This window comes from Myxine glutinosa, assembly GCF_964187855.1.
Source record: "Myxine glutinosa chromosome 12 unlocalized genomic scaffold, kmMyxGlut1.1 SUPER_12_unloc_1, whole genome shotgun sequence".
In the NCBI taxonomy this organism is placed as follows: domain Eukaryota; kingdom Metazoa; phylum Chordata; class Myxini; order Myxiniformes; family Myxinidae; genus Myxine; species Myxine glutinosa.
This window is the reverse complement of record NW_027616355.1, coordinates 777,046-792,500: the sequence shown is the minus strand read 5'-3', so window position 1 is coordinate 792,500 and position 15,455 is coordinate 777,046. Positions and strand designations below refer to the sequence as shown.

At 42.8% G+C, this 15,455-nt stretch overlaps 1 protein-coding gene across 1 annotated transcript in view; it reads right to left on the bottom strand.

The window, feature by feature from the left end:
* Positions 1–7,578: 7,578 nt before the first annotated feature.
* The window catches only part of LOC137437803 (leiomodin-3), a 52,703-nt gene continuing 44,826 nt past the window's right edge, over positions 7,579–15,455 (bottom strand). Inside the window, exons 4-5 of the mRNA XM_068132441.2 lie at positions 14,281–14,402; positions 7,579–9,789 (exon numbers count right to left, since the gene is read on the bottom strand). Coding sequence (XP_067988542.2) covers positions 9,333–9,789; positions 14,281–14,402 — 579 coding nt within the window. The 3' untranslated portion in view covers positions 7,579–9,332. The remainder of the gene's footprint in view (positions 9,790–14,280; positions 14,403–15,455) is intronic.

The window sequence follows — 15,455 nt, the reverse complement described above, 5'->3', positions numbered from 1 at the left end:
TGTTGGGAAGAACTTCCCGAACAATATTTGATTTCCCTTGTAGAAAGAATGCCACGAGTGTGTTCGGCGGTTATATATGCTAAAGGTAGCTACTTTGCCGAGTCAAAAATTTAAATTAAATTTTGTTAAACGAAATGATTCTATGATTTCTTTTTTTATCTCCAATTGTTTATTTGTTCTATGCTTAATTTCAGAGAACATTGAGACATTAAACTGCGTAGATTTCAATAAAAACTGGAAAAGTGAGGTGTTCGAAAACTTTTGACCGCTAGTGTTCATCCTATATTTGCACGACTCTGTGTCCATACTGTTTATGTACTTTGCACCTCCCACTCCATTAAATATTATGATTAATATGGGATTATGTTTAAGTTCCTCTCTGTTTAATACGAGTAAAAGTACCCGTCCCGGTGAGGGGAAAAGTTAAAGTTGATCGATCAATTTAAATTATTTCATTGTTCATTGTGTTGCACTCTTGGTTTCACTCAGATCCAAAGCTCTGAACAACTTATACCGCCCACCTTGAAATGTTGGTGCATCATTGGGCGGCAGAGGTTGGATTTGTCTAAAAAGAGGGAAAAATGTATTTCTTTTAAATCGTGTGTTACTCCATGAAGATCTGAATTAAATCTACTTCAAAGATAACTTGAAGGAACAATAAAAAAAACTGCTTTACCTGGGTATACACAGCTTTTCAAACCCAGCGTGGGAAGCAGCCGCCATAAACAGGAGACAGACGAATGCACGGACAGACATCACGGTTCACAATATTGTATATTTAATAGAGAATATCATTATTAATGATGCAGCCTCTCCCTCAGGGTCTCATAGCAACGGACGACATTGCTATAGTGAGGTCCGATGGTAACCTCAGTCAACCCTCTCCACCATCCAACCACCCGCACCTTACTGATATCCCTCCTCACACAATCCTCCCATCTCAACTGCAGTCCCACTCTTTTTCTTCTACCTTGTACCTTCAACCTATCCGCTCTCTTTGCCATTCTCTCTTCCCCCATCCACACCAAGTGTCCAGCCCATCTCAGCTGACATTTCACCAATCTCCTCATCAAGCCCGTCTGCACACCAATCTCCTCCTTCAGTTAATTCATTCTCATTCTATCCACCCTCTTCAATCCCACAATCCTCCTGACCCAGTTGCTCTCCCAAACCTGCAGCCTCTGTTGTTGTCTCTCGGTCAGAGCCACCATCTCCAGACCGTAAAGTTAGGCCGGCATTACACACGACATCAGAACTTTTCCTTTCAATCTCCTTGATATATTCCTGTCTGCCATTACTCCCTCTACCTTCCTCCCCACATTCACACCCACCTTAAATCCTCTTCCTCACCTCTGTCTCTGACTTACCATCTCCGGTCGCTGTTCCATCCAGATACTCAAACCTATGTCCCTGTCTGATCTCCTTCCCCTTTGAACTGACAATTGATTTTCTCTCCTGCCTGACCCACATCACCTCAATCTTCTCCATGATCATTTTCAGTCCATGTTTCTCAAATGCCTCTTTACACACCCCCAATAGTTCCTGCATCTCCCACCAACTCTCCACCACAACAGCAAGAGCATCGACATACAATATCCTTCCCAGAATATCTTTCATGTTCACCTTCCTGCTTACCAGCTCCATCACCATGATAAACAGGAGTGGGCTGAGAGTGCTTCTCTGCCTCAAACCAATGTGCACATTGAACTCCTCGACATCCCAGGAACAACCAAACTCTTCCCTTCATTCCCTTGTCCATCCCTTCCACCAATCTAACTTCTGCTTCCATTACTCCCATCCATCTCAGTGTTGCCATCACCATCTCTCTCGGGACACTGTCAAGGGCTTCTCCAGATCCACAAATCCAAATACAATTTCACCTTGCACCTCCAACCTCTTATCCACCAGCTGTCTCAGGGTTAACATCCCACCCATCATCCCCCTACCCTTTCTAAGCCCCTGCTGCTCTTCTCTGATCTCCTTCTCCACACTCTTCCTTATTCTCCCATCCAGAACCCTCTCCAGCACCTTAATGACATGACAAAGGAGTGTAATGCCCTGTACTTCCCCAGATCTTGAACATCCCCTTTCCCCTTCCATATCGGCCCAATTAACCCTGTCCTCCACTCCATCGGAATCGGAATGTAGGCAACCCCTCACCAATAGGTATCATGGTCGGCCTGTCTCTTCTGTCTGATCTGAGTCAACCGGACTCGGTCAAAAACCGAAAAGAGCGACAATAATGTCAGGCTTACGAAAAACGAAAAGGCATACAGTGTCAGAATGAGTCAGTACGTTTTGTCAAGGTGTTTTTAAAAGTGGAATTCCTCTATATTGTAGGCACTCAAATTTTGTACTAGGTTACGCACAATGTATACACACTAGCGGGCAGTGCAGAATGCACTAGTGTGTGGCGCAAATAATGGAAACAAAATGGCTTCTAATTCCGGGTTGTCGTAACTCTCTCTATACAGGGACTCTAGGGAGGAGGGGAGAGTGACGATATCGCACAAAAATGTTTGTCAATGAAAAAATGGGTACATGAAAACAGAGGCAGCTCTGTCTACTGTAACGCCATGTCTTGCAAAAGCAGCCTGAATATCATTCACCATTCGTAGATGTGGTAAATTTTGTCAGATTTCACTCCAGATTTGGACATTATTTAGTCTACATTATCCACTCCTCATATCCGAATCCAGATTTTGATGATATGCTTCAATTATGAAATGATAAGCGATCATGTTTCCAAGGCAAGGCACGTTTGAGTGGTTCGAAAGAAAATGGCGGTTTAAGAATCTCGTGAAGTGCAGTGGGCTGATCAAGATGGATGTTATAACACACCCAAACACCAGGTTTTCATCTTTGCTATCTTTTGGAGGTCCAGGTGTATGCATGCAAAGTTTGAGGCCGCTAAGTTTCATGGTTTTGGAGTTATGGAGGAGACAGACGGACGGACGTACACTGCCTTTTATTATTACAAGATCGCCCATGGGGTCACCCATAGTGCGGGTACTCTGCTCGTAACATTAATAATATGCTATTACTAGTACCCTACTGCAAAGCCGCAATGAGCTGGCGAAGCCAAAGCCTCTTGCCACTATTTTACCCCATTACTATGGCATCAGTAGGTTAGGTAGGTGGTAGTAGGTAGGTGTAGTAGGTACCGTACCTAGTTCAAAATGACACCATTTGCATTCTGGATGAGATTAAAATTTATAAAATTTCCTTCTTCATTAATTCGATGAATTCCGTCTCAATTTCGGATATTTCCGGCCGTGAAAAACTATTCCCTATGGCCGCGAGATTTCAAAAAAATAATTCTTCGTCAATTTTAGAATATTTGACGCCGTTTTCAGCCTCCGAAATGCGGTAATAAGCTTTTTTGAAATATTTTTTCAAATGCTCGAATCTCATTGGTTCCGGTGTTTGGTGACGATTTTCGTTGAAGATAACCAGGGCCCGTGCGGGCCCGCGGAACGAGGTTGGTCTTAAAGTATTTTAATTACAAATTAGAGGTGCATAAGATTGTGAATCAAAAAAAGATGGGTGAAACAAACTCCTATTGAACTTTTTCTCAATTTTTTATGCATACTTCCGCATCCGCAAGATGGCGGCCTCCATGGAGCGATTTGGTTTTTGAAATATTTTTTCAAATGCTCGAATCTCATTGGTTACGGTGTTTGGTGACGATTTTTGTTGAAGATAACCAGAGCCCGTGTGGGCCCGGGGAAAGAGGTTGGTCTTAAAGTATTTTAATCACAAATTAGAGGTGCAAAAGATTGTGAATCAAAAAAAGACGGGTGAAACAAACTCCTATTGAAGTTTTTCGCAATTTTTTATGCATACTTCCGCATCCGCAAGATGGCGGCCTCCATGGAGCGATTTGGTGCGTCAAAGCTTCGAAATTCTCAACAGATCCAGCAAAATCTGGCTTTTCAATATAATACATACGCGTTCATTCACAACACCGGCTTCGCCGGCTATTATCATTAATTTTATTAAAAGTGTCTATGGAAAAACGCCACGATAAAGCTAACTTAACATGGATATACACCTCAACATGTAACCCCATTGAGGGCAATGGCAGGGAAAACCCGCTCGGGAGAGAAAACCTCTTGTAGAGGGGAGGGAATGAATGCGCTACAACCTGTAACCCTTCATCATCCTGTCAAGTTTGGTTGAGATTGGATAAGTAACGACGGAATGTATTGCAGTCAAAAAATCATCAGACAGACAGACAGACAGACACCAAAAATCGTATTTTAGTAAGAAAGATGGTGACAGATTGAATTGAATTACGCAATTAATCAATCAATTATTGTACACCTTTCTCTCCCAATACCGTCTGTATGTGCTGCACAGTTGTATCGCCGAAGGCGCCCGGGGCAATACCGCGCTGGAGGATGTTATTTTTTTATTTGGCATGAAGGCGTTGCCTTTGAATGTATCTGTACTTGTTTAATATTCTTTTTCTACCATTATGAATAAATATAGCTGTTAAAATTATTCCTCCGTAACTTGTATTAAATTGCATTTTTTTGCATTAAATGAGATTGCATTTAACACTGTTCATTACATGGGAATGTTTTAGTAATTTTAAAATGTGTCGGGTACATTATCCCTTCACCTCCATATTTCTTGCTGGCCTTTTTTGTCCCTCAACCCTCCAACAATGTCGGAGACAGGGGACATTGACCGAACAATCATCTGTTCATGTACGTTTATGTACGTGATATTTCAAAAAACGTTCAACATTTAGCTTTCATATTGCAGATATCTATTCTTCGTGATGCTATCTTTTAAAAACCTGATTAGTTCGTGGCTGTGATTGGCTGCATTATGTTGCTATGGCAACCATTTCGGTAACTTGGCCTGTGTACATGATCTTTCAAAAACCGTTTAAGAATTAACTTTCGTATTGCACAGATATATTCCTCATACCACACACAAGGTGGGGGACCCGGAGTATCAGCTCCTTGTGTTTTTGGTAATTTTCACCCTCGCCAGAGGTGAGGAGATTGCATTGGAGTCCGTTTGTCTGTTTATTATTATTTTAATATTTTTTGGTATACAGAGTCAAGGCTCTTGTAAGAAATAACGTTCTTTTGGAATGAATTACACACGAGAACAGGCACAGACCCATAAAACATACAATACATAAAGGGAACAGGAGACAAGAGGGGGAGAGAGAGGGGAGCACACAAGCACAACAACAGTAGAGAACAGGGACGCCGGTAGATCTGTGGAAGGGGGCGGGGAGGGGGGGTGGGGGGGGGGGTGAGAGCAGTGCATGGTATAAAGCAAATGAACACTACTAAGAATTTCAGGAAAGAAGTTGGAGCTTGAAAGGAAAGAGGTAGATTTGGAACAATTGGAATGGATTTGCATTTGGAACATTTGGAATGGATTTGCATTTGGAACATTTTTTGGATTTGGATTTGGAACATTTTGAACATTATATTTGGAACATTTTACACACTTTACAGATAACAGTTCTGCATTCTCTGGGCTGTGGCGTCATCTTGTGCACTTTGGCATAGACCTTCCAGCAGGTGATAGTGTTCCTGGAAGACTCTCCAGCCTGTCTTTTTACCATGTCTGGATATGGATGAAGTGGTGTCACCTTGTTGATTGGATCAATTGCTGAGAGGAATCTAGCTAAATCTTTGTTTTCTGGGTGTGCCATTAAATTATCCCACTTGAAGCGCAGTGGAACATCCCTGACCACATGTCTTCCTTGTTCCACATTTTATTGACCTCTCGTATTACTGATCGAATATTACATTGATTCGTCTGAATAGTGAATCTTATTGAAGAACCGCTCCAATGAACACGTCAGTTAAGTCTCCAAATGAGACTCCAATCTTAGCTCTTTCACGAGCCTTGACTCTGTATACAACAACAACAAAAAAAAGTCTCCAAATGTGGCTGCTTTCTGATGTTTACCAATAGCGAACACCAGCGCCTGGCCATCGGTGATCAGTGATGCTTCTTCACTGATACCTGTGCCATCAATTCCTGCAATAAGTATTTGAGACAAGTCTGCTTTCGATCCTGAGCGAAGGCTACCATTGGTCTCTGCTGGAGCTTGTGGGACTGGCAATAGTTAATGTGACAATATATCTGACAGATCAATGTTACATTCAGCTTCGTAGGCCGTATTGAGGCGTCGAAGGATTTTTCTGTCTACTTTGATGGACCTCACAACACCACTATGGGAATCCTCCTGTTTGACCTCAAACAAGGAAGAAAATGTCATGGCCTTGTTTTTGGAATTGGATCTCTGACCTTGACCTTTCTCTCTCCACAAGGCATGAATGAGTCTCTCCTCAATGAATGTGTTCGGTCTCTCCTCAAGTCTTCAGGCATCTCATCTGAGAACAGATTGAAAGACTTTGAGGCTGTTTTCTTCTTTATTGTCTTGTTTTTTTTCTTTCATTTGAAAGATTAATTGTGCCTAAAGTCGTCACCGGATTCTAGGCCATACAAATCTCTTGTTTCAGCAGCGAGATGTGTCCATAGGTTCTGTGAGAGTGCCCTTCTGCTTAGAGCAGAGGAGGTCTTTGTTATGCCAATGATGCCACCTCTCTTCTTTTGAAACTGTTCATGAAAACATTTTAACCGCAGTGTCCATCCACAATTCCAGGTTTTTTGGGGGGTTTTTTTGCTCGTCCATTAGCACTTTTTGGGATGACCGTACCTTTAAATATTTGGAACAATGCAATATATTTTGAAAATTTGGAAACGTCCCTGTACCGGTAAACATGCTGGGATGCACGTTTTTTTGAAAGCGTCGGTATCCTTTTGTGCTTTGCAGGATTGACATTGCGCGACAAGACTGCAACATATTGAGTGACAAAGGCATGACATTTCGGTCAACATTGGAAGGCTGCACGAAAGCCTGTCGCCAGATTTTGCAGGTGTTGCGAAAGGAAGCCGAAAAGACAGATCTGTATGTTGATCGCTTTCCGTCATTGCATCTCGTGTCTTCATTTACACTGGCTTGTGAACTGCAGCTTGAAAATGATGATGAATGATGATTGCCCCAATTATAAACCGAGTAGCCTGATTGCCTGGTCTTCCTGCCGAAAATGGAAAATCTACCAGCTTTTCTAAGCTGACATGCGGATGACGGATCACAATGGCAACCTCACACAACTTCAGCAATCGATCCCACGTCACGGCTACAAAGCTATATATGACTGGAGGTGTGAGGATTGGTAGCGATTAAGTAGCAATCCAGAAGTATCAACATTTTCATGGTATTACAAAGAGTTGCACTTTTTAAGAAGAACACTCCTCCTCCCCCACAAAAAAATTAATAAATAGTAGACCTGCAGTACTTTTCAACACTTTTTTTCAGAAAAAAAACGGAATCGGAGTTTTCAAATGAAAACAAATAAAGCACTTTATTATTAGTCAAAACAGAATTTTATGGAAACCATCACTTTTGTTTTTGTGTATATATGCGTGATATATATATATATATGTATATATATATATATATATATATATATATATATATATATATATATATATATATATATATATATATATATACATATATATTATTATTATTATCTCTAATGGACTATTTCCCTTAAATGTTTGCAAATTTCAAACCTTTGTTATTTGTCAAGCCAAAGGTCAAGGTAATGTGGGCACTGATGAAACACACAATATACAAAGCAAAGTGGACACATGATGCACACGTGTAAAGTGTAATACGGGTTACTACTAAGACTGGCCATCCATGAAATCACAGGGTGACCGGCTGCGGAGCAAGGCATCCCATGTCGGTATAATGCGCGTGGGGATTTCAATCAAGGCATTGGCTCAGCATGAGGCTCGGTGTCATAGTGATGTACTGCACTCTCGATGCAAGATGTTCGACTTTATTTTCTCCATTTTATTGATCTGGGTGTTTAATTTCTTGTTTTCCAGTCAATTGCAGGTTTAAAAGTGACAATTTCAAAAAGCATTTTAACTCGTATGTGAGCGGTTACCTCACTATCCCTCTTCCATACCTTTGGTACGACCCTGAAAATGTCTAATTTTCGACAGCCCCTAATAAAACACTGCAGAGGTGGATGAGCAAATACAAGAGTGGACATCATGGGATTTGGAATTTACCTACCCCTCCCGAATACGTGGCGTACTCTCCGTGAAGGACACTGGGATCTATAACGTTCACCAACTAATTCCGGCAGACAGGACACCCAGTTTCAGGTCCACCAAAGGGAGAGCTCAGTCATTGATTCTGTCTGCGGAATACCTGGATTGCAGTTTACGGCTGGGTGAGAATTGAATCTCGACCCAGGTATAACATGTGCACTTCTCTCCTAATAAAACACCTTTATAATACAGTTAGGCATCTAATACAAGATCTATATTTAATGAATATAGTCTTGGCCTTCACTCTTGTGGGTTAAACACTGGGCTAGAATTTTTTTTACATTGTGGTTTCAATTCAAATCCAGAGGTATACAGCAGTATTGACGGATTTGGATCAAAGCTCTTGAAGGCTGAGATCGTTTTCACCATGTCACTATTGGCTTGTTGGCTGACAGGATGGCCTAGAGGTACGCACACTCGCTTCTAAGCTGTCTAACCTGGGTTCAAATCCCGACCCAGCTATGAACTCTCAGTTCAGTGTTTCACAGGCAGGGTGAGTCATCAATGTGTGTGCCGTTTAAACTGGGGGTCCCGTCTGCCAGTATGGGTTGGTGGACGTTAAATATCTCATGCTGTCCTTCACAAAGAGTAGGCGAGATTCACCGACACCATGGCTAAATTCCAAATTCCTGCCCTAACTAGGCGAACGTCAGGCCTGGCCAGACCAGTTCGTGGAAGACTTGGGCAAAGCTTCCCCTGGCCGACCCCACAAGGTGGGATAATAGTGGCAGTTAAAGAGCAAGAATAACTCTTGGCTTGTTAGTATAAAAACACAGCTGGCTGGTTGATGGCCTTCAGGGAAGGAGTAATCTAGCCTGCTCCTCTTTGTCTGGTCTACAGTCTACACACTGCATGGTTGACACTTCACTCAAGGAAGCATTGGTGGATGCTTAAATTCTACCAGGCAGTACCGACAACAACAACCCCCTCATTGAATTGAAATAAGTAAAGCATTCAGTGTATGCACGCATGATATCTTGAAGGAGACCATTTGTTCATAACCATTACTGACTATTTGTTTTCATTGTAATGACAATTATTTGCAAACATTCAGGTTATATAATAAACAACTTGGAACCCTCACAGACTGAGGGCGATGACTGCGGTATCAACAGAGGATATCTTCTGTGCGTTGTTGGTGGACATGTGACAGCTCCTCATACTGGCCGCAGCATGGTGACATTGCTGCTGTGAATGGCTGACATGAGCTCCTCGTGAAGACACGTGTTCTTTGGTACCTCATTTTGCTTCACCTTGCGCTTGCTTAATGGCTGCAAAACATGCCGGAAATCGTTCTCATTCCGCAACCATCGTGCTTCTGAAACTTTGGGCTTCTGCCGCGCCGTCGCTGCCTCTGATGCCTTCATCGCTGCATTGATGTCAATGAAGGCCTTTTTCTGCTGGGCTGGACTGCTTGGCCGTGCAGGGCTCTGGCTGCCCAAACTTTCATTGCCCTGTTGGTACATTACCTCTCCAGCCCGACGTTGGATTTCTGGAGAGAAATCTTGAGGTGGAGTCGCACCGGCCTGAATGTCAGAGCAAGAAGTTTGGAACCCCAAGCACCTTTCTTCTTGCTCTTGCCGCTGTTGTTCCACCCTCCGTAGCTGTCGCTGCCTGTGGGAAAACCATAGTGTAGTTGTGATTATTGATAAAATCATTTGGATAGACATACCTAATTTGGATGGACATAGAACTGAAAAAGAAATCAGCAAAAAAATGCTAGTGTTCTATTCTCTGTACCCCTTTTGATATCATATTGAACTAATTTCCTTAATCAGATATTTTTTTCTCTCTTTCCCAATAGTCCTATCTCATGCTACGAGGTTACGAAAGTTACGAGGACAAACCAAACACCAAGGGAGGTATTTAGATGAAATACAGGATTTCTTTTACAATAGTAAATTGTAAAATAGACCCTCCCTTTAGTTCCACCCTCCCCTTCTGCCTCACACTCCACAACCATTCACCACTGGCAGGATATTAAAAAAAAAAGTATGGTGCCCAACCCTTCTGAGACTCTGCAGCTCACTATAACAACATGGTTTGCCGACATGGTCATAAGCTTTGAGCACCAATATTTGGGTGCGCATTCAAAGCGCAACTGTCTTTCTAATAGCCCACAAGTCCTCACACTGCCTCACCATAACAAAAGATTTTTACACATACAATCTTATCTCTAGCAACACGATAAATTACATACACTGCCTCCTCACCTTCACATTTAACAAGAGGACTTCCTCTAACATTTTCCCTACTTACAAGAGTAAATCTACACTACGCGAATCACATGGACCATGCTATTCTTACAGCAATCTAGCTATGGATCCCCCCACCCCCCACTTCCATGTAACAATATACAGAAAAAATAATATGTATGTATGTATGTATATATATACACACATAGGGGAGAGGAGAGGCGCCTGAGGACAAATACACACACATATATATACAGGAGGAGGTATACACATATATATACACACATACATATACAGGTTGAACTGAACATCAAAATAAACTAATCACTTTCATTTTTTGAAATGTGCAGCTTTACAAACACGTTTCTTCAATTGTAATGGCTGATTATGTAATGGGAACTTCACTTCAATCACCTGGTTGATCAACAATGGCATGCTTGAGTGGTTCTGTATCGGGATCTTTTCCTTTAAATAATGACCCTCATAATGAAATCCTTCAGTTCTCGTGGTTAGACATTCATTTACTGCTGTCCATAGTCACTCTAGACTCTAGAGGCTTCTGACAGGGAAAACAACAAGAAAATTCAGATGCCACGCCTGACATCTGAACAACCTTTAAGGGCAATTGGGATGCTTGAGGCTGGTGTAAGCTAGCGAACAATTGCCCAACGTCTTGGTTGCTTACAGCCTGCAATTTCCAACCTGGCCAGGTGTTACGGTGAAACTGGAACTGTGAATGATGGGCCATGAAGAGGAAGACCATGGGTAACCACCCCAAACCAAGACCAATGGATTGTGCTGCAGCATCTTCGTGATCGTTTCCGCCCTGCGACGCAAATGCAGTGACAAAAGGTTGCCACAACAACCGCATCAGTGTCTCTACTGTGCGGCGGCACTTGAGAAGTCGGGGCCTGGTGGCAAGACGTCCTTGCAGAGGTCCAGTATTGAACGCAGTGCATCAGCGGAACAGACTAAGATGGTGTCTGCAGCATCGCCGCTGGACACAGCAACAGTGGAGTGCAGTCTTGTTCAGCGATGAGTCCAGATTTTACCTCCATGCTGCTGATGGGCGTCAACATGTATGGCGCAGAGGTGGGGAAAGTTATGCATCATGCTGTATTCGCCAGATCAATCGTTGGGGAGGACTCAGGGTGATGGTATGGGCCGGCATTTCCACCCGTTTCAGGACACCTCTGGTAGTCATCGAAGGCAATCTCACGAGTCAGCGTTATGTCAATGAAGTTTTGAGACGTCATCTGCTGCCATTTCTCCAGGCTCATCCTGAAATCGCAGTGTTCCTGCAGGACAACGCTCGACCCCATGCTGCTCACCTGACCATCAACTTCCTCCAGGAACAGGGTGTTGAAGTGATGCCTTGGATGCCTTATTCCTCTGACATCAATCCCATTGAGCATTTATGGGATGTGCTTAGTAGATATCTTGCATTGAGGAGATCAACGGCTGTCAATCAGCAAATGCTCATTCAAGGCTTGCAGGAGGAGTGGGACAGACTTCCTCAGGACCACATCAGACGCCTGGTACAGAGCATGCGTCGGAGGTGTACAGCATGCGTCGGAGGTGTACAGCCTGCATCACAGCTCAGGGAGGATACACACGATATTGAGGACTGCTGTCATTCTGTCCTTGACTGTTAGGAGTGGTGTGTCCATTCCTATGTCATTTTGTTTTGACTGTATTCAGGTGCGTGCCTTTGTGTTTCAGTGCTGTGACTTTTGCTGCACCCCTTGTGATGTTCATGCTTTTTGCTTTTGTGTGATTTTTTGCTCTTGTTTATTGACATGTGTTTAGTAAAGATAGCTGAACTTTACCTCTGTGTTCAAATATTTTTCATTTTTGCTTGGAGGATTTCAATGAGTGTCCTTCTAAAGATTTGATAAGTTTATTTTGATGTTGAGTGTTGAGTATATATATTTGTATGTCCACTAAAGGTGATGTTTCTGGTGATATGTTTGTTAATGACACACCACTGATAGTGAGTGGTGAGATCCGAAACGAACCCGGGCAGCAGGAACTGTCTGCCGCTCGGCCACATTGTCTTTCCTCATCAGCCTCCATCAAGGAGTTTTTCCTAATACCCCTATCAAAATTAAATAATTTCTGTAGCTTTTACCTGCACATATTTCTGTCACATTTCAGCATATCTGCACCAAACACATTTTGTAACACAATTGCTAATTCCAGTGAAGAGGCACGACTGAATATGTTTTTGTATATGTACACATTATAATTACTAGCAACGGTACCTGCCCTATGGGCGGGGCTTCAATTGGGAAGCCCAAATGAAAAGGCAAAATATCAGAAATTGAAGGCCTTCTCTCTAAACTAAACATCTAAACAGTACAGATCAAAATCTAAACAGTACATGGCTAAACAGTACATGGACGATCACGTACCACATACGTCTCGCTCGCTCTCATGTTGTCCCGATAATGATCCTTCCGCAGGTTCACCGACGGAACCTTGTTACGACTTTTACTTCCTCTAGACTAGACAGTCAGGTTCGCTCATCTTTTCGGTGCACCGGCACGAGCCGAGAACGGCCCGTGCAGGGGCTGATCCGAGGATCTCACCAAACTGTCCGATCGGTAGTAGCGACGGGCGGTGGGTATGAAGGGCAGGGACTTGATCAACGCGAGCTGATGACTCGCGCTTACTGGGAATTCCTCGTTCATGGGACACTGTCTCAAGCTCATCTCACGATGAAACCATCACGGATGGGGCTCAGCGGTTTACCCGAGCCTGACGGCGAAGGGCAAGGTATATGCTGGCCCGTCCAGTGTAGCACGCGTGCGGCCCCGGACATCGGAGGGCATTAAACGTTCATTAAACATTAAACGCTCATTAAAGGATTACGAAACGAAAAACATTCCGAAATTACATTCACACCGTCACGTCAAACACTACCGTGAACACATACATCGTCACAACATCGTCAAAATGAACGTTATGCGAACGCGAATGTTATGCGGGAGTCCAAACCTGAGAATGCTGGAGACCAAAGCTGAAATTGGGAAAACTAAATAGCCTATTTTACTCCCAGGGGTCCCAGGATTACCCACCCAAAATATCTTTGCGATCGGTTCAGCAGTTTTTACGGTACCTTCGAACAGACAGACGGACATTTGGTGAATTATAGTAAGATTACGCTCCTTCTTACGCTCATTAAACGTTCATTAAACATTAAATGTTCATTAAACGATTACGCAAATAAAAACGAAAAACATTACGAAATTACGTTCACACCGTTACATCAAACACTACCGTGAACACAAACATCGTCACAATGAAAACATCGTCACAAACGTTGCGTTACGTAATTCAAACCGTGAACACATCGAATATTGGAGAGCCCATTGCCCAAATTTGAAACACGATGGAATAATATTTACCGATATGAACAATGATGTGGCTTTTATTGAAATTCTACAAACGAGCAACGGTACCCACCCTATGGGCGGGGCTTCAATTGGGAAGCCCAAATGAAAAGGCTAAATATCAGAAATTGAAGGCTTTTAATTTTAAACGATTCATATAAACATCCGTTAAATCATATCACACGCAAATCATCAAAATCTAAACAGTATCTTACTATAATTCACCAAATGTCCCACAGTGATCGATACACTATGATCGTGATGATCGTGATCGTGAATCGTGATCGATAATCGTGTTCACAATCGCTATGTCGTATGTACTCCAAATACGTGTTTCCTTTAGTTGAAATGGGTTAGAATTCTCTCAAGCAGGGATGATTGTGGATATAATGGAATCGTCATTATGTCATAACATGATGGAAAGGATGCACCTAGTTTTTTTGAGTGTGGCTGCCTCCCTTTTACCTCCCTTAGTTTTGACTTCCTTGTACAGAACAAAATTTGTGTTCACCAACCTGTCTAGGTTACGAGTGAGAATATTTGCAGCTACCATGCGTGGGCCGGGAAGCTCGAAGTGGTAACCCAGCTTCAGCAGCGTGTAGTTGAACTTCAGAAGACGAGAAATCTCCATTTCAGCCTGCAGTGAAAGTGTAGATTGTTGTAAGTTTTTGTCACATTACTTACATTGAAATGTTAAAAATTGTAAAGGGTAAACCGTTTCAAAAAGAGTGATACAACGTTAAACGTTTATTTACAAAGAAACAGAAACTTCAAGAACATGAACCAAGCATTTATTGAAAGCTTATGACATGGTATTTTATATCACTGATTGCTATTGTAGTAAGTCACTGCTGGAGTTAGTGAGAGCCCAAGGTCTGAAATTGGCATTTACGTAAAATCCTTGTAATTTATGTTCTCGATGTGTTCAGACAGGCATTGATCCTGACTCCAAAGTTCTGCCCAACTTTCCTGTATGTCTCAGGTAGTTCTGCCCCCCAGAAAATGTTGTTGTGGTTGTTGATGGCACCGTTCAAGTGGAAATGGGCTTCATCACTGAACCACATCAGGTTGATCCAGTTTGGGTACCACTCCATCCTGTCACTGAGCCAATTGCACATATCAAGTCTCTTTCTCATGTCACTTGACTCCGTTGATGCCTAATAGATATGATGTATGGGAAAAGCCTCAGTTCCCTAGTGAGGATATGCCAGACTGATGTTGGTTTGATGCCCAGCTCCTGGGAGCGCCCCAGGTGGGGCTTCTTGGGACTGTTCACTGCAGAAACCCACACGGGGTCGATGTTGGCTTGGCTCTTGGTTACTGATGCTGGCCTGCTACTGTTGCCCTTGCTCTGGTTGTGCACTGTACCCTTGTGCTCAAAATATTTTCACAATATGTTGAATGGCACAATTTGTGGGTCCATCACCTGTTCTGGGGTCGTCTTCCCAGTAGAAAGTCGGAACAAAGTTATTCACAAAGCTCGGAACAAGTGTGTGTCTACCCTCAGGAGAGCCAGGAAACAATATTTCTCTACTCTCAAGACTGAACTCTCAAAGCTTCGATTTATGCCAGGAAGAGGAATGACAGACGCACTTTTTATTGGAAGGCAGTTGTAGGAGAAGTACATGGAGAAGAGGAAGAAGTTGTTTCTTGGGTTTGTTGATCTGGAGAAAGCATTCGATAGGGTTCC